The sequence below is a fragment of the Nelusetta ayraudi genome, unplaced genomic scaffold (genome assembly GCF_046127955.1).
Source record: "Nelusetta ayraudi isolate G7.1 ecotype Tasmania unplaced genomic scaffold, CSIRO-AGI_Nayr_v1 ptg000011l, whole genome shotgun sequence".
In the NCBI taxonomy this organism is placed as follows: domain Eukaryota; kingdom Metazoa; phylum Chordata; class Actinopteri; order Tetraodontiformes; family Monacanthidae; genus Nelusetta; species Nelusetta ayraudi.
In genome coordinates, this window is record NW_027466061.1 from 9,857,420 (window position 1) to 9,875,998 (window position 18,579).

The window sequence follows — 18,579 nt, forward strand, 5'->3', positions numbered from 1 at the left end:
TGGAAAATAGTTTACATAGCCATATTTATTTTTCATGATCACTCCATCATTGTGCTTTAGTTTGCTTTAAAAAAAAAAAAAAAAAAGCCACAAATATATCCTCCACATTGATTGACTTCTATCCAGCAAAATTTTAAATGTTCTTTTATAGATTTATTCAAAAGTGAAATATTGCTACATGTAGTTCAAACGGTTCCGAAAATATTTCTAAATACTCAAACCTCTCAACAGGGAATATTAATTTCTGGAAAATTCTTGTTCAATGATGGCCACCCTGCAATCTCCATCTTTCTAAAGGTAATTTGGGTCTTCATACAGCTGTTTGCTAGTGAATCTTTAACACCGGGGTCCTTGGAGTCATTTCCGTCAGTGGCACTTGCCACAGGCTCCAAGCAGGGTCAGAAACACTGGGATGAACACCAGGCCGTGCATCAGCCCCAACGTGACCACGAGAAAGACGATCTTGAAGAAGGTCCGGAAGATGTAACTGCTGGACGTGGACAGCACCACCACTCCCAAGACGGTGGACAGCGCCCCCTGCATGACTGGGTAGCCTAGGCGCGCCAAGGCGTCGCCGGCTCTCTGGTTGACGTCCTTCCCGTCGCCGGAGACAAAGGCGTAGGCGACGTGTGCGGAGAAGTCGACGGAGAAGCCAACGCACATGACCAGGTTGATCATGGAGATGGAGTCCAGGCTGACGGCCCACAGCGACATGAAGCCTGTGACGCCCGCCATCACTGAGCAGATGGCCAACGCCACGCACACGGCGCACAGGGGTTTGGGGATCAGGAGGAGCGAGACGGCCAGCATGGCCAGCACGGCTACCAGGATGGTCTGCAGCGTGTTTCCCGTGATGACGGTGTACTGGTCGAGGTAGACAAAGGAAGGGTGGTACACCAGGAGCTCCAGCGGGCAGGACTCAGCCGCTGCCCTGAGTCCTGTCATCACGTCCTCCTTGGGGCCTCTGGTGAGCGTCTCGATGAAAAACCGAGAAGCTTGAATGGTGTTGTTACGCGTGAGGTTGACATCTCGTCTCAGCGAGGGGTTCTCCTCTAAAAAGCTGCGCAGATGTTCCTTGAAGGCCTCCTGAGAACTTACGTCGAGACTGTTTGCCTCTGCGTACTGCTGAAAGGAAATAAACCAGGCAAAGACTCCCCTGACAAAGTCCAAACTTTCAAAACTTGAAACGCAGTTGCGCAAGAGCTCCTGCTCAGCTTCCTCCCAGTAGAGCAAAGGCTGCACCGCTGCCACTGTCACGGTGGGGCCAAATTCGGAGAAGTGCTGCATCTGGGTGGTAAAGTAGCTGGTTATGTACGAGTCGTCCAGTGCCAGATTCCTAACATCGAGTCCCTCTTTCAAGACAAAGCAGCCATAGATGCTGACGGCCAGGTAGCCAGCGTAAATGACCGCCACGCAGGCTTTTACCACCTTGTGGGTGAGAAATGGGCCATAAAACCTCTCCAAGATATGAGCCATGGGCTCACTTTCCTCCCTTTCAGTAAGGCGGTCATATCTGCCTCCAATGCAGCAGATGCTGAAGACTCTGGAGCGGCCAGACGAGGCCTCCTCTGGGATTTTGGCGCAGGTGAACCAGTGTTTGTTCTCAGCTTCTCGTCGTCCGTTCAGGGCCATGCACGCACCCAGGAAGGTGATGGCGTACAGGTAGCAGAAGCAGACGGAGACGCCAGCGTACAGGCAAAAGGATCGTACGGAGCCAAAGGGCGAGCTGCAGCCCAGGAGGAGAGCCAGGGCGTTGGTCAGGGTGGTGATGGTAATGGAGATAGCAGCTTCCTTGTAGGTGTCGGCTAGCCGGTCGGCCACACTGTCCAGGACACATGTTCTCTGCCAGCAGGAGATCATGATGAACATGTCGTCCAGTCCAACACCTAGCGTTCAATGAGAGGACGGGAGGTTGCAAAGTTGCCTTAGTATTTTAAGTTTTATTTTACCAGTGTTTTTCTAGCAGTAATATCCCCACCAGAGAACTCTCCAGAGAAAATAAATCTTTACTTCTTTTTCTTGCCCTGTTTTTGTGGGAGAAATATACACAGTTCTACGACTCACCGGCCCTCTGTGATGTCACAGAGGTAACCAATGTCTCACTGACCACTCCCAAGTTACTGACAACAAGCCCAAACCGTGGAAGGTTTAGCGGGAAGCTAAAATGCAGCAGGGGGCTGTTAGAGTTGTTCAACTGCTGCTCCACAAGAATGAAGGAAGAAAGATGAAGAAATGAAAATGTTGTATGTGCATCATTTTAAATTAGGCAAAATATTTTTTGTTGAGTATCATTATTTTTTACAAAAGGGAAAAATCTGCAGCTAACAACACACATTTACGGAACAGTCACAGGACATCAGGTTTACAGATGCAAAAACTAAAAAGTGCATATTACACAAGTGTATGTAAAGTTTCCTGAAAATAGAAACAGTAAATCATCACAGAGCCAGAATGTGCAGAAACAGCCATGAACATTGAATGTTCCTTCACTCTTAACAGTGAATGTTAAGTGTGCTAGGTTGGAGTCTATAAAACCACCCACCTAATATCATGAAAGGACAGGACGCCGCCGTCATGACGAATGGCTGACCAAGCAGCAGCAGCGCGCCAAAACCGCTCAGGACCGCCAGGCCAGTGGAGAGAACGCCACAGCACGCCATCCACACCTTTGTCCTCACATTGTCTGACCTGGAGGAGAGTCAGACGTGAGAATGAGCAAAGTGATCCAACGGGTCCCAGCGGGACGAGCCCAGGAGCTGTTTCACCAACCTCCAGCACGACACGACGGAAAAGGTGATGGCGATGGCGTAGGCCACGGAAAACAGGTGGATGACGGAGGAAGGAGTGTTTTGAAATTCCCACTGCAGTGACATGGAGGTGGAGTAGGACACCTGCCGAGAACACCGTTAGAGCTGAGAGGTGAGCACAAGACATCATCATCGCTCAAATTCCCGCATTTGAACTTCTGCATACCTCAATGGATGATGATGATGATGATGATGATGATGATGATGATGATGATGATGATGATGATGATGATTCATTTGAAAGCAAATCAATGAATCTCTCCAACCAAAGGTCAGTTTTTGCTTTGTCCTCCTCAGATAAGTAATAATAGAGCTGTATGGCTTTGGCACCTTCTACCAGTAGGCTCTCGTTGGAGAGGGTCACGCCCCCCAGACTCAGATACAAAGGAAACCTCCTATCTTCAGTGGAATACCATGGATACGTCAGATTGAGATACTCTATGTTAGCGGCGTTGTGGTTGATGATGTCCAGAATGTCATTAGAAGTGCAGGATGCCATCGTCACTGCACAAACATCTGAGTATTCAAAGGACTCGTTGCCTTGGCTCACTGTCATGCTCCTCACGCTAAAGTCCAGTGTTAGGATGTCCTGAAGTGCGTCCACAGTCAGAACATTCCTGTGGCTCGAAGCTATGAACGTTGCATAATTGCCATCAGTACTGAGCCTCACGCGGGAAAAGTCGGACTTGTTTATTCCTGGAAAGGTTTCTTGGATGTATTTCCGCTCTGTCTTGGCTCGTCCATCGACCGGCGTGAATTGCCCCTCGATGCTGTTGGACATTCGGTCCTGGAGGAAGTAGAATCCACTTCCCAGACCGGTTGAGAGGATGAGAGGGGCAATCAGGAACCACCATGGATGAGATCCAATAAAACGTCCCGTCGCAGCAAAGCAAAGCCGCAGAGGTCTCTCTACGCAGTCGGTGTGTAACGAAGCCATACCCACAAGTTTCATTACTTCTCTCTCTCCCATCGGGGCCTGACTGCAGAGTGTGCTGTGAATGTTCACATCCAGCTGCATTTATTGTGCTGCAGACTCTTCTCGACTCCTTTATCAGAATGTATTTGCATAATGACAGGGCTGAGTCTCCACACAATGAACAGAGGCAAAGGAAGAGACTCAGAGGGGCGGCTATCTTAGAACAGGTGTGTTCTGGCTCACTGGTTCAATTACAGTCAGCGCCTTCACTGTCTTCACTGCATAATGGCTCATCTGCCTCTCCTACAGGTTCCGCTCTCATGGTTGAGGAAACATGTTAGGGTCATAGGAAGTCAGTGGAGTGTGGTGAGAAAACAAAAGGATAAAACAAAGCCAGGTTATAGTTTGAGTTTAAAGGCAGCTGGAGAACCAACTCACACCAAGACTTTGACACAATAGCTTGTGGCTATGCATCATTGCATGACTGTCACAATAAACAAAGAACAAAAAAAAGTAAAATAATTAAATGAATTAATAAATAAATAAATAAATAAAAAATACCAGGGATGAACTTCTAAAAATGTTAATATGAATGCATACATTTTTTTTTTTTTTTTTTTTTTTTTTATCATAAAGAGCATATACATCTTCTGCACTGTAGGAAAAAATAAAATATTATTAAGTGGAAATATAAGTTGGCGTTTGCACCCCCCCCCCCCCCCCCATTTTCTTAAATATCGTATTTACAGTACTAAAACGAATCCACAAAAGCGAACACGTTTATAACTAACGAACGAACTAACTAACTATTAAAAAAAAAAAAAAAAAAAAAAAAAAAATTAATGAACGTTACGCCGTCGTGTGACGTCATGCGTCACCAGTTGGCCGGAAGTTGCGCGAGGAGCAGCCTGTCATCAAAGCCCCTGGTCGTCTGGAGCTCTGGAAACCTGCAAGAGCCGCCGATAAAAGCTTTGTCAGCCTTGAACTAGACTTTCCGTCGCGGGGAAATGGACGAGGATGTGTTGACAACATTAAAGCTGCTAATAATCGGCGAGAGCGGAGTCGGGAAGTCCAGGTTTGTTTCCCGTTAGCGGCGAGCCGATTAGCTAGTCCGCTCTGGATGTTGACATTCTCGTTACGCAAGTTTAGTCGCTGCTCGTTCGCAGCTGGGACAGCATATACACACACATATTACTGTATTTTAAATATCCGTTCGAGCTATATACTTGTCACGCCATTTGACGTGGCTCCGTTAAGTGTTTTGTGTTGCTGCTGCCAAAGCTGACGTAACAGACGTGTTAAAATGTTGTTTTTACACTTACCATGAAAAAAAAAAAAAAAAAAAAAAAGCTCATGTGTGTAACCCTAACCCTATTTACTGTAAATAAAATATTTTATCTTTACATTGTCCAACAGTCTCCTACTGAGGTTCACAGATGACACTTTCGATCCGGAGCTATCAGCAACAATAGGTCTTCAACACAGACATACAGTAAACACATAAGATAACAGAGACCTATGGACACTCGTGGGGTCTCTCACTCAACATTAAACAGTTTTTAATTTGTCTACTTTCTTCTTCTCCCCTCCGTCTGACTGACTAGGTGTGGATTTCAAAGTGAAAACACTGGCGATAGATGGGAACAGAGCTAAGCTCGCCATTTGGGTGAGTGTGTCTGCAATGTGTTTGTGTCGTCCCGAACAAAAAAGAGAAGGAAAGAAAAAACACGAGCGACTCCGCAATTTAGCCACAAGATGGCGACATTGCACAGTTACAACCCCGAAAAGAAAGCGCCAATACTGGATCACCCCTGAGGCAGAAAGTGGACCAGTCTTCAGTTTTGCTGGAACCGCTCCCACTTAAACCATTAATCGCTGCCTACCGCTTGAAGACTTAATTTGCAACCGGTTGTATTTAAAGTAATTAAGCTAATTCAATATTTAGTGTGAAACTGTTCTGCCTCATTGGCTTAAGTTTGCTATGTAGTTCATATGTATGTACATAGTCATATATATTTAAATGTGTATGTTTAAAGTCAAGGATACGAGATCCATGAGTACGTTTTTTTGTCCTGTATTTAATCTTACTCTCTCAATAAATAACCTCTTACTGTACTGCTGGTATCAGATGAAGTCCACAGACTTTGTTTTTGTCTGAGGAGGCATAGATTCCATACGTATATTGCCGACATTTGGCAATTTCACAGTGGGACAGCCCGGGGGTATGTCCCCGCAGGCTTGTTAGCAGCACATGTTAAAATCACCGGTTGCACTTAAAGGTTTGACTTCATGCCGTTTTCGGCCTCCATTGATTTTAATGTGCTTACTTTTGCAGGACACAGCAGGGCAGGAAAGGTTCCGCACGCTGACGCCCAGCTACTACCGCGGCGCACAAGGAGTCATACTTGGTAAACTGTGATGTGCATAAAGCTGCTGAACACATTCAGTCCCAGGCCTGGACGTGGTTCTCTCCTTACACTTCAAATCAATCCTATTAGCTCTCCACTCCTCATAGGAACTGCTTACCCATAATCCCCTTAGACTTGCAGAACTACTGTTGCTTATTACCTGTTATGCACTCTCGCCCCATTAATATTTAGGCAATCTTTTATTTATTCAAGTTATCCCATCTGACTTGTTCCCTGTCTGTGTCCCATTGCTTGACAGTGTATGATGTCACAAAGCGCGACACCTTTACAAAGCTTGGAAACTGGCTGAACGAATTAGAAACCTACACGACTCGTCATGACATTGTAAAAATGCTAGTGGGGAACAAAATTGATATGGTGAGTCGCAACCTGTGTTCACAGTTGGTAAATCGACTTGTTAGCTTCCTGTGCGTGGAGAAAATCCAATCTTTCAAATATTGCATATTTTTTAGGACGACCGTGAAGTGGACAGAAACGAGGGTTTGAAGTTTGCCAGGAAACACTCAATGCTTTTTATTGGTGAGTAGCTGAGTCCGTCACGGTGAAGCACCATTACTCTGACTGGCGTGGTCTGTATGACGCTTATCAGTTCAATTTTCCACTGAGAATGAAAAATAGCTCATTTGAAGAATACATTTCATTTTCTGCACTTGTTTTTGTTCTCACTGATAAGGTAAAGTTATAACTGACCTTTTGAAAAAAAATCTGAAAGTTTTTCTTAGTGTCTGTACCCCACTGTCTGTCTGACTGGCTGAGTTGTATAGCAGTTGGATGTGCTGCCATTTGCCAAAATGAACATCTACTTTTCAGCACTCCTCCACCATCCTTTGTTTGTCTGCCTGCCGGCACGCAGCAGTTTTCCTGCGCTGGGGGAGGCTGAACCTTACAATTTAGTGAACCTTACCCGGGCGGCTGCAGGTTTTATCATTGCTCTGTGCAGCAGCTGCCACTGCAAGTGTTAATGTAGCATGTAACGATATGGCATTGCTAATGTTTATTGGGACAGGCTACCTGGCAAATACGTGGAACAACTACAGACCATAAGCTGCGGACATCTTGATTTTTAAACCAGGGCTCAAGTGCGTCGTGTAGGGGATGCCCATGACAGACCACTTGTTAACAGTGGGCGGGCCAAGCTTGTGCCTCCAGCCAATGAGGCGAAAAGTGAGGAAGTCCGGAAGGTGTCCTCTCTCACACAAGCCAAGGAACAAAGAGTGATAAAAACTTTATTTCATCACATTCAGTACCGAGGCATATTGAAAATCTTATATGATAAATTTATCTCCTAGCAAGAAAATTAAATCTGGCTTTCTCTCTTTTTCATCCACTTAATGGAAAATTTAACTGCAAAACGTTCCGCAGACCTAATGCTGCCATTCAATGTATCTCAGTGCTGTATAAACGCAACAAGCTCCTCTTTAAAGTCTGGAGGCTAATTGCATAGTTGGAAGCAGTTGACACATCACAAACTAAGCCGTGCACTTAGGTCAGCCTCTCTTTGTGTTGTTTGCAGCAGCGTTGGCATGTTTTCTGAGCCTGCGCTGAGAGAGCTGCGCTGAGAGATGCAGCCTCTCCGCAAGAACTACATTGTGATTAAAATCTCGCAGCCTTTCATTTGTCGGGTGCATGTCGGCATATGTTCCTGATTCACATCTCAAATTAGGTTAGCATTTCTGTGGAGTTTCCATTTTTAAAGAAAAACGGCTAAATTAAGGGGCTGTGGAGATGATGTTGGGCCAGGAGATGTTGTGGATTTCATCCACTGTGAGGATGTCTTTATCCTGCTGGATGTCCCTCCCGCCGCTGCTGAACTCAAACTGTTGCACACACCACATGTCAGCACCCACATATTTTTAAATCAGATTTCATCGGTCCTATCATAGACGTCTACAAAGGAGTTTCTGCCCTATTTTGGATGCGCAACATGAAACATGGCTTTTATTATTTTGCGGTTTTCATGCATATTTTGATTCTCTCTTCCCATCTCATAAATCTCCCATCTGGCCTTCCTTTGTGCAGAGGCCAGTGCGAAGACCAAAGACGGCGTCCAGTGTGCCTTTGAGGAGCTGGTGGAGAAGATCCTGCAGACTCCCGGCCTGTGGGAGAGCGAGAACCAGGGCCAGAGGATCCAGCTGGGCAGCCAGCAGGAGGGCGGCGGCAGAGCCTGCGGAGGCTACTGCTCCATACCCTGAATCTGCCAGAGGAACCAATGGTGCACCGAAAACTGATAGAGATGACTCAACGGACCAGAATCAAGTGAAGACGGGATGGAGATGGAGAGGGTGGGAGAGGAGTTCTGATGTTCGCAAGGACTTTTGCTGTTTGCACACTCCCTTTTTTTTCAACCATCACCTGTCTTCAGAGGAAAACGCTAACAATAGCATTGTGTGTCGGGAGGTACACTGTTTTAATCCAACCTCACTGTGCGTGTGGCTGTGTGTCATTCAACAACGTGGCCAGTTTGAATCCATCGTGGCGGCCTCGCTGATCTGTCGTGCATCAGGTTAATAGCATAGTGCCTTTGACATTAATCACTTCTGAGGTTGCAGTTATGGCTTCTCATTCCCCCACCCCCAACGATTTTGTTCCAATCAACACACAAGTTCGCCCTGCTAATGTTCACCACACTGAAAAAACAAGTTCTCCCCTCAAGCCTCTGGCCGCTGCTGAAAACTCAGATTAAAAAGACCTTCCAAGTATTTAGTTCAATGAACTCTCAGTAGCTGGTTACGTGGAGCGTCTGCTGACCTCCGTTTAACATCCACCTTCACGTGCCAGAGAGCTGTGGATGTCGAGTAATGAATTTCTCAAAACCCCAGTTACTGACATCATATTGTTGTGCCGTCATTGTGGTTAATTCCATTAAAATCTGTGTTTCCACTGAGCTGATTTTTCTTTTCCCCTTCACTGTTTTCATGGAAAAGTATCCAAGAAAGTCATTTTTTTTTATGGACCCCCCCCCCCCCCCCCCCTGGCATTAGTGACCTGGACCATATCTCTCACTGCTACAGGGGTTTAGCCTATCAGTAGCCCATACACATGAAATATAGCCTTTATTGACTTTGAGTGCGTTATGTCTGTAGCGTAAGTGTGACCCTGTTTGTTTGATTTATTCCCATAGACGCCTGACTCGTGTGGTTCCTGCCACACAGTCTAGGTGATCTTTTAAACAGTTTTTCCAGAAATGTCTATTGTTTGTATTTTTGTTTATACTTCAAGCCTCTACGGCTCTCTCGCAACTCTAATGTGTATGACTCATATTCCGCAATATGTTAAGTTATTACCTGCCTTAACAGTGAATGACACTTGTTAGTGTTGTAGTCCCCTTTGTTTTGTTTTCGAACTGCAATAAATGACAACCTCATGATGCTCATGCTCCAAACGCGGTGTTTCCTCATTTGCCGTCGGAGGAATTTCCACTCGCAGTTTCCATGTTGCGCAGGATGCCGCCCAATCGAAAGCACGAGTGAGCCGCTCTTTTCCGTTTCGCGTCGGCGAGATCTGCTGAAAACATTGTTTTCACGAAATGTCACAAACTGGAGCGAAAGTCGGCCCCGAGTGGAAAAACTCCGTTGACCCCATTTTGCACTGTGGTCCCAGAGGACAAAAGCTCGGTGTGCGGATGTCCCGGGGCCGTGTTGGCCGCGACGCTGCCTACACGCTTCCTCTTCCTGGTACCACACAGTCCCCTGAGGTTCGTCATGTTCCTTGTATTCTAAACATAGCTGTTTCTGAAGGTATCGAGGTTCGACAGGATAGCAAATGAGGGCAAATTTACGTTATGAATAGCATGTTGTGTAGGGGCTGTGCCAATAAATAGATTTAACGGACCTTAATTTAACGCCTTAGTCTGACTTTTAGTCCACTGGGGGGCAGTACAAATCCTCATATTTATTTATTTTAAAGTTAGTTTATTTATTTATTTATTTATTAGCAGTAATTTGGGGGTGGGGGGGTGGGGTGATGGTGGTTTCAAATGTTTTCCGCCTTTAAACTAGCCACTAGCCAACCTTTGCTGACCAGAGTTGAAGATTTTATCGTCACAGGTTAGTGAGCTTTCTCCCATTAAAAGGTTAAAATTGCCCAGTTGAGTTAAAATTATCAAAACAAGAGGCAAGAGAGAAACCATCTGCCCATATGAGAAATCAGAACAAATAGCAACTGACATGAGACACGTGAGAGCCACTGCTAGCTTGAAGTGAAAAGCATTTGTTTTTTTTGTTTTCCAGCAACTGCCACAAGTTATTTAAAGGACACAGATGGTAAAAAGATTTCACATTTTCTTTATTCATACAGCCATACAGCATTTTTTTTTTCAACCGTTGGATGATAATCCAGTCTCATGGAAGTTAATATAACTTAATGCAATAGATGGCACAAGGACTTCATTAGAAACTTGGCAAAAAAGTAGAAAATGATCAGCCGAGTGATGTCATGTTTTCCATTTCACAATGGAAAGATTATTGAAAAATGTGAGTTTATCAGCTTTAGAAAATGACAAAAGGCTGTACACTGCTGTGTATTGCAAGGCATTAAAGCATCTGGTAGTCCTATAGGTTATGGAACAATGTGCTTTGACCAGATGCTTGAATTAAGTGGCTACACGCGGCTTGCCAGGGCCACGTTAACAGTCTGGACCTCAGCGATATGAGAGGACTTCTGGATAATGCGGCTGGTGAGGGTGGGCCCGACAGTGCAGCTCTGCCTCAGGACAGACGGAGGTCCAGTGACACACATCCTGTCTATTATAGTGGTCCGTGTAACTGAGAAGGGCCCTCGGGTGCAGCCGGGTGCTGTGCCAGCACCGGGCATGGGCAAGCTGCTCTGTGGCGAGTCCGCCGAGCAGCTTTGTCCCTGGGCCAAGTTAGTCAGAGCCATGGCGGCGTGTATCTCCCTCCAGCCCTGATGGATCCGTCTATGTCGGGCTCCATCCGGCTGCTGCTCCCTGTAAATACATTAAAGGATGCTTCAGCCCAAATTAAAGTTTTACTCATTTTCTGCCCACCACTGTGTCAATGGAGGCTCTGGGGACATTTCTTTTTCATCCGCACAACTGTTCTCTACTTTTATGGAAGGAAAGAATTGCATTCAATGCCAATACAGTGGAAACCCATGGTAGCGATGTACTCAAATAAAGAGTCTGAAAGTCTCCACGGCCCAGTTTTCTCAGAAAGTTGCAACTCTGTCTCATGGCAAGGCATGTAATAGATATTGGGACTGCATGTTGCCTCTTCTCTCCTGTATTTGTGTCTTTCTTGGACCCACAAATGCTAACCACACTGTGAGTTTAGTGTTGAAAAAATTGTCGCTGCCTTGTAGTAGCTCTAGCTGAAGAAGTGAGATTCACAAGGACAGGCAAGGTGATCATAGTAAAACATGCCTGTGAGACGCTGGTCCATCCACATAGCCGTTACACCCGAAGCTGCGCTCAACATGAGCTGGTAAACGGTTCAAGAACCTCTGACATCAGCTGGAATCTGATATACCTGCCAATGTATACAGGCTCCTGCTAATCGTGTGTCAGTTGTTTATATGAGCTTTTGAACTGTGTCCAGTGCTGACATGAACGTAGCTCTTGGCTAGGAGGTTACAATGGGTAACTTGGCTAGAAGCATGGTGTTAACATTGGCATTTTGAGTGAAAATGTATTGTATGTATTGTGGGGTCATCAGGAAAAAAGTCAACGCTGGTGTCAGGTGTCTTCAGTTCTGCTGTGAAACTCCATGTATGTTGATGATAAAAAGTTGCCACAACCTCGGCTGTACTATGCCTTTATTGTAACAGCGTTGCATAAAGTGACTTTAATTGGAACATTATGTATTATGTATGCCTTGTTTCTGAACAACACCTCTCTGAAGAATTTTAAAACGCGCTGCTGTCCTTGCTGATGCAAGTTGAAATAAGAAAAAGCCTAATTGAAGCTCTGCCTAATAGTTGAGTGATGACACTTACCTTCCACATTTAGGTGAAGTAAAATCCATAGTATCTACAAGAGAGAAGAAAAAAAAGAGACATTTCATCAATCTGTTTAAACAGGGAAATTTCACAACAAATCAGAGTTTAAAATAAATCATATATCAGATTGGCATTGACGACCATGTTTGTGTTGCAATTGCAGTCTTTTGGAAGCATGTGGTTCTTGGGGCTCTTGTACACCGGCACTGGTTTTGTGGGGCTTTGTGCATGTGAAGTGTGACATGTGCATCTCTGATTGTAACTGCATTTGTATATAGAGTTTTGTGCTCTGCCAGAGAGGCTTTGGCTGAGTATCAGTGCACTCCTCTGCCTGTGCTCAGCCACTCGGGCCAAAATAAATATATTGCTGAGGCTCTCTTGAGCTTTTGAGTGGGAATAAAATCTGATATCTGCATCATGTAATTGGGACCGACTGTTTTTGGTTTCCCAGCTTTGCTCGCAACTGTAAAGTTGGTCCCTCGTGTATCATCCATTTTCCAGAAGCTGTCCCTGAATCCTACCAACGAGCAGCCGGGAGTGTCATGAATGAATACTTTATTTGTCGAAAGACAGAAGGAACAGTCTTCTCCGCGCAACACTGCGGGTTCAACGGTGGAGCGAGGAGTAGCAAGCGCTTGGAAAAATATGATCCCGCTTACGCTATCTGTTTGTGGTCTGCGCACAAGCGTTCATCATATGTAGAACATGTTTTCCATTTCGCCGTTGGACAATTGCCGCGTTTCACTGGAGCAGATAGGAGCACGCTCAGAAATGTTCCCTTTGGGGAGCAACAGACGTGGAAATTAGAGGCCCAATGTGAAATGCAGTCGTTGAATGCTAACAGCGCGGAACATCTCGGCCCCTGATTGCTGCAATCCGGCTCGAGCCAAGAGCACGACGTATTGATATGAAATCATTTTGCCGTTTTATGCTACTTTTTTTTCCTTCTTGCTACTGAAAGTCCTTGAGGCTTAGCCGTAACTAGATGTTCTACAAAAAAAAACAACCCTTCATTCCTTGCTTGGCTTTCCTTCACTAGAAAAAACCCTAAGTTTAATCCAGCAATGATTAGTTACATTGAAAAATATAAGTTTTCACGGCTCTATAAATACATGTATCTACATACAGCAGATTTCACTACCCTCGTGAAAAGGCTAAAAATAGGTTAGAGTTTCAAAAGAAAACCAAAAGCATTCTAAAAACAGCTATCTTAATATTTCATTTGAATATCATTTTCATTTAATTGCATCTTTTAGGTCCAGATTGCTTTTGAAATAATGATCATGACAACAGTAGCAGAAAAAAAGAGAAAAGAGAAGAAAGAAGAAATCACTCTTTAAAAACGCAACAATTTCCTATTACAATGTGTTTGAGGTATTTACCACTTTTATTTTTGATAGTAAATGCATCACTAAAACAACATTATGCCATTTTCAGACCTTTTAAGTATACTTAATATTTTTTACTATTCATTGACTTGTGAAAGGGCCAAAGGCATTGCCGGGCCTTGCCACAGCGCCTCCTGCTGGCCTGGTGTAGGAGCGTCAAACACGGGGCGCCTACTTGGCACCTTCTGGCAAAGACGTGCCTTTTTCCTCTGGTCCCTCTGTTGCCTCTGCCATTCCAAACATAGAGTGAACTAGCCTGCTTTTTATAGGCCCACAAAACCTGTTGATGTTGGTGTGTGAAGTGTTTTTGTAAAGTGAGGCGTGTTCCAGTTCGATACTCCTCTACCAGGCCAGTCAAGTGGCAGGGGTGTCGTTCTCAAGATAATAATTGTAGAAAAATATTTTTAAACTACAATTGTAAGCTACAAAAACAACATGATGTTGCTTTAAGAAACCGGAAAATGAGGATAATGTTGCCCCCAGTGGCTACTTCTGCTGTTGCTATTTAAAAACTTTAGATTAACAAACATGTAACTTCTGCCATAACATACATTTTTTGAAATCAAAATTCAGTATATGAAGAATTTTAATGTTATCAGAAACACAATAGAACCTGTTGCATCCAGACTGATTGGACATAATACAATTTAATATTATTTTATTATTTAAAAAAACAAACATATTTATTCCATTACTGAAGGTTGAAAGTGAAAGTTTTAACCCTCTCCTGGGACGAGTATAAAGGTGTTAACGATATCAGTGCCTGTCATGAATCTGGCAGCTTAAAATTCCACCTCACCTCCACAGAGGAGCTGTAATGGTTCCCAAACACTGTTAATACGACCAGCAGGGAGACATTTCAAGTCTGGATCAACATCCATTCGACTGCGTGTTCCACGTGGCATCAGAGTTTTACTGTCCTCATATTCGGAAATAAAGCCCTGAACCTGATAGCAGCTTTTGGAGTGACTTTCTGTAAAATATGACGACTCGATCTGTTATTGAAGTTCTGATTTATTGAAACTGCTGTTTAGCTTCCAGGAAAATGTACCCATTAAATTTCCTACTGGTTCCTGCATAAGTGGCTCAAATTAATGACTGAAAGTTTAATTGAACTTTAAAACTTGCCAGAGATGGAAAAGAGTGGATTGAATTCTGTTTCAGGGCTCATTCACTCTAAAAAAGTAGAATCACTGCAGGACAACCACTCTACAATCTGAGGGACGACACTGTGCGCCACTCTGCACGAAACATCCTCGGACTCTTCCCTCTTCTTTGGACGCAGCTCTAACTTTTCACCCTGGGAAGAGTAAAAAGTCCTCAGACGTTCTGTAATTGTCCTCCAACTGGACCAAACTTTTCCACCGTTGCAAGAGGCTGAAGTGGAACGAATGGCACATTCTAGAGTGTGGAAATGGTATTTGCAGCGCCCAGTGGCAGCCAGCATGAGCGCCGGCCAACTTTAAATTGTGGGATTTCAACATCTGCACGAGTCTTTATTAGCGATCCCTGTCAGAGGGTTTTGGCTGCTGCTCGCATGAGCGGATCTGACGGCTGCCGCTTTGCTGTTTGCCCGGTAGGTCAGAAAGTGCACCCAGGTGTCAGACTCCCGTCCAGTTGCAGAGTGCCTTTCAGCGGAGCGCCGGAGATTTATGAACATCAGGAAGCTCAGAGGAGTCTGGCTTTATTTAACTGTACACGGCGGCGTGTTAAAAATCAGCTGGGCGGCACTGCAGTCTAGTTAAAATGTCATGTCGCTACATGATAAACATAAATTTGTAATTAACAAGGCTGGAAATTTCCACATTAGGTAAAGAAAAAAAACCCAGTGACATCTCACCCTTCTGGTGGACAAAGTTGGCCTCGGTTTCGTAGGATGACGCCGGCGAGGCGGCATCGTGATCGCCCTCCATGGAGCTGAACGACTCAAAGTGACTCCTCCTCTTGCGGGCGGGGGCAGCGCTTTGCGCCTCCGCCGCCATCATGTGCCGCAGAGTGTCGTTCAGGTAGCGATTCAGCAAACTGCTCTTGTACTTGGACGGAGGCGAAGCCCCGCCGTCGCTGCCAGTAAGAATGCCACCCTGCTTCTGAAGTACACCAGCATGAGATGATCTGGAGAACTGCGATTGGCTGATGGGTGATTGAAGGTGACACTCTTCATCTGTAGCAAGAGACACAAAAAGCATTAGACAGTGCAGAAGTAAAACAACAAAGGAAATGCTGGAAGTCTAGAAGTTTGAGAAAAGTCCTGATTGGGAGCTCATACCGTCCGTGTCTGTGTCATCACTGCACACGCTCAGGCGCTCTGCGTTTCCCTGGATATAATTGTTGTACAGTTTGATCCTCAGCGCCCAGCTCAGGTCTGGCTGTCTCACTGTGTTTTTCAGCCGTCGCCGGGCGTTCGCAAACCAGTTGGAAACCTGCGCGGACGGAACTTTGTTGAAGAACCTGGAAGCTGCTTTTGAGCCCCAGATGAAACCTGAGAGCGCGTTGTCTCTCACCTGCACCAGTGTCATGTGTGAACCCAGAGCCAGAAGGACCTTCTCAGTCTTGGTGGGGTAGGGGTTGTCTCGGTGTTTGTACAGCCAGTGTTTCAGTGGTCGGGCCATGTCCTGTAGCACCTGTCTCTTGTGGCGAACTTTGACCCCACCCACACGGGACCTGCGTGCGTCAGAAGGAGACAAGGAGTGGGTACAATCGTCTCGTCAACATGAACCGTTTTAGTGCGGGTCTGCACCCCGGCCGGGTCACACCAAAGACTACAAAAATGGTAAACAATGTTCGGTGCCCGTCTGGCAAAACCTATAATAATGGCACAAATTGCCTCTCTGCTTGTCACTCAGTATTTGGGTTGGGCATGGGGGCTTAGATCTCACAATGGTCCCTGAGTGCGGCACTGCTGCTGCTCACTGCTCCCTCAGAGGATGGGACAAATTTTGCAACCTTTGGAATGTGACAATCAGTGGGACTTTAATTTGGACCTTCCTCTTGAACTTTCTGCCGTCCCCATTTGGCCCACAAACGTTTCACCAGGTCAAAGAGGAGTGTAACTAATTTAAGACATGCTTGTCAAGTCTCTTGGTAGTTGTAGACAAGTGCCTACCCGTATCTTCTGTACTTGATGGTACAGCCATCGTTGGCGGCGTCCCGGCACTGCAGCAGGTTGCTGTTCTCCCTGTCGGTGAAGCTGCTCTGTGGCGAGTCCACGCAGTCCAGCCTGCCGCTCTGCTCTGCTCCCCTGTTATCCTCCAGATGATGCTGCGCATCGGACCTCATTGCGGTGACGTGGTTCATCTTTCTGCTCTCCTTCAAAACAAATGGTTTGCATCAACAGGCATCCGGCTGTAAACCCACTCCCATCCCCAGACGCACGACGGCCAAAGGGTAGCGTGGAAAAAGGTTCCTCCTGCCTGCGACTTTCAGGGGAAAAATGTAAGAAGAGTCTGTTGTCAAGTTCGGCTGCACGCAGAGTTCAAATAACCTGCTGCTGCGCTGCTCATTGGCTCGCTGGCCACCCAATCCCTGCTCAGGAGGACTCTGTGAGGAAGAGTCTGCAAAGCAGCCGCTCCAGTAGCAGCCCAGTGAATGAGACGCACCGCAGAGTATCAGCAAATGTGGTCAGTGCAGTTGTACAGTTTTTGCTGCATGCGCTAAGCAGATTACCGGGCTGCCGTGTTTTGGTACGCGGAGCGTAGAAGGCTGGTGGTGTTTAAGAAGGAAAAAAAGAAGAAAGAAATCATGTCAGCAAATAATATGAGGTTATTTTAGAAATTTATGGGTGTAATTACACGTTGGCTAATAACCGTCAAAACCGCAGAGCTGCGCCTCGTGTGAGGCTGTAAATCCTGCACAGATCAAATGGATTTTCGAGGCAAATTGGCTCAGGATCAAGTCAACACAAACACTGGAAAGTGAAATGAATCCCTGCCTATGAAATGCCGAGCCGGTGTTGAATGACGGGACAGGGTTTTTTTTGCATCAGGTTTGGATATTTTGAGAAGAAAAGAAGAGAAAAAAATGGTTGAATCTGTGCAGGTTTAATATGAAGTGTGAGGATTAATAAAACCAGGAGCTAACGGTGGAATGGTTTAACATGCAGCAAGTGGGCCAAGTGTTCAAAAACCCTGCTCTGGCAACCGCAAGTGTTGCTGCTCCAGACAGACGTCTCTTACGTAATGCTGTTTGGATCAACAGTAATGACTTTGCCATGCGTGCTCCCAAGTCAATAATCTCTGAACAAACACGTCCACAATACCGTGTGTTTGCTCTGCTAGCTGATGAAATTCCGTTGAAGGCTGTGGCCAATATCTGGGCCGCACTTGTTTAAGATATTGAAATGCTTCAGAACCCCCCGCGCCTACCCGCCCCTCCTGTTCGTCCCGTTTGTCATCCAGCGGGAAAAGTTGGACGTTTGATTGCAAAAAGCTGAAAAACACATGGACGTGGCGTCCCCGCCAGGTGCAGTAAATTCCTGGCTCACATTCCTTAGCTGCGGCGGGAGAATGCTACATGCTATCACACACCATTTACTCCCGTCCCTGTGTGACGTCTTCAGCCGCCCCACTGTTGACACTAGCCGGTCGCACACCTATGTGCGGCAGCCTGGAGACCCGTAAAAACCACTGTGGGAGAACATATATCTCGTATTGTTTGGATAGTTTACTTCCAGCATTTTGTGTACGTGGGTGTGTGTGAGTGTGTGTGTACATGTGCTTATTTATGCAGGTGTGTGAGGCCTGTACGCCAAACACATACATTTTTTCTGTCATATATAAACTTGTAGTCATCATGTAATTCACTGGCTCTATAAACAATGGCTTTGGCATATTGACACTTGCTGTTTTGGTCGTAGATCTTACAAATGTTTTATTAGCCTGTTGCATCAGTTTGACTATTTCTCATATCGATGAGACGTATTTCCAATGTCCAGGGAATGAGAACCCTTGATAAATAATAATTTATCAAGGATACATGAAATAGAGTAAACTGGACAACTGTTGTGTCGGTCAGGTGTAAACAGATCAGTTGACCTGCGTGAAGATCGCTCCTCAGCCGACACAACACCTTGGGAAAAAAGTCTTGTG

At 45.6% G+C, this 18,579-nt stretch overlaps 3 protein-coding genes across 3 annotated transcripts; 1 reads left to right on the top strand and 2 right to left on the bottom strand.

The window, feature by feature from the left end:
- Positions 1–82: 82 nt before the first annotated feature.
- On the bottom strand, positions 83–4,215 carry ptchd3b (patched domain containing 3b). Its single transcript, XM_076020722.1, has 4 exons — positions 2,974–4,215; positions 2,770–2,891; positions 2,543–2,688; positions 83–1,886 (listed from the first exon to the last, which is right to left on the bottom strand). Exons 1-4 carry the CDS (start codon positions 3,823–3,825, stop codon positions 367–369), a joined length of 2,640 nt encoding a protein of 879 aa, XP_075876837.1. The 5' UTR covers positions 3,826–4,215; the 3' UTR covers positions 83–366.
- A 392-nt stretch (positions 4,216–4,607) lies between these two features.
- On the top strand, positions 4,608–9,521 carry LOC142884810 (ras-related protein Rab-18). The gene is made up of 7 exons (XM_076020726.1): positions 4,608–4,798; positions 5,140–5,195; positions 5,328–5,389; positions 6,059–6,131; positions 6,391–6,509; positions 6,605–6,671; positions 8,172–9,521. The coding sequence occupies exons 1-7, from the start codon at positions 4,731–4,733 to the stop codon at positions 8,342–8,344; spliced, it is 618 nt and encodes a 205-aa protein (XP_075876841.1). The 5' UTR covers positions 4,608–4,730; the 3' UTR covers positions 8,345–9,521.
- Positions 9,522–10,424: 903 nt separating this feature from the next.
- LOC142884205 (homeobox protein Mohawk-like) lies at positions 10,425–16,948 on the bottom strand. Its single transcript, XM_076019722.1, has 6 exons — positions 16,599–16,948; positions 15,997–16,156; positions 15,762–15,915; positions 15,336–15,656; positions 12,105–12,138; positions 10,425–11,097 (listed from the first exon to the last, which is right to left on the bottom strand). The coding sequence occupies exons 1-6, from the start codon at positions 16,787–16,789 to the stop codon at positions 10,752–10,754; spliced, it is 1,206 nt and encodes a 401-aa protein (XP_075875837.1). The 5' UTR covers positions 16,790–16,948; the 3' UTR covers positions 10,425–10,751.
- Positions 16,949–18,579: the final 1,631 nt, after the last annotated feature.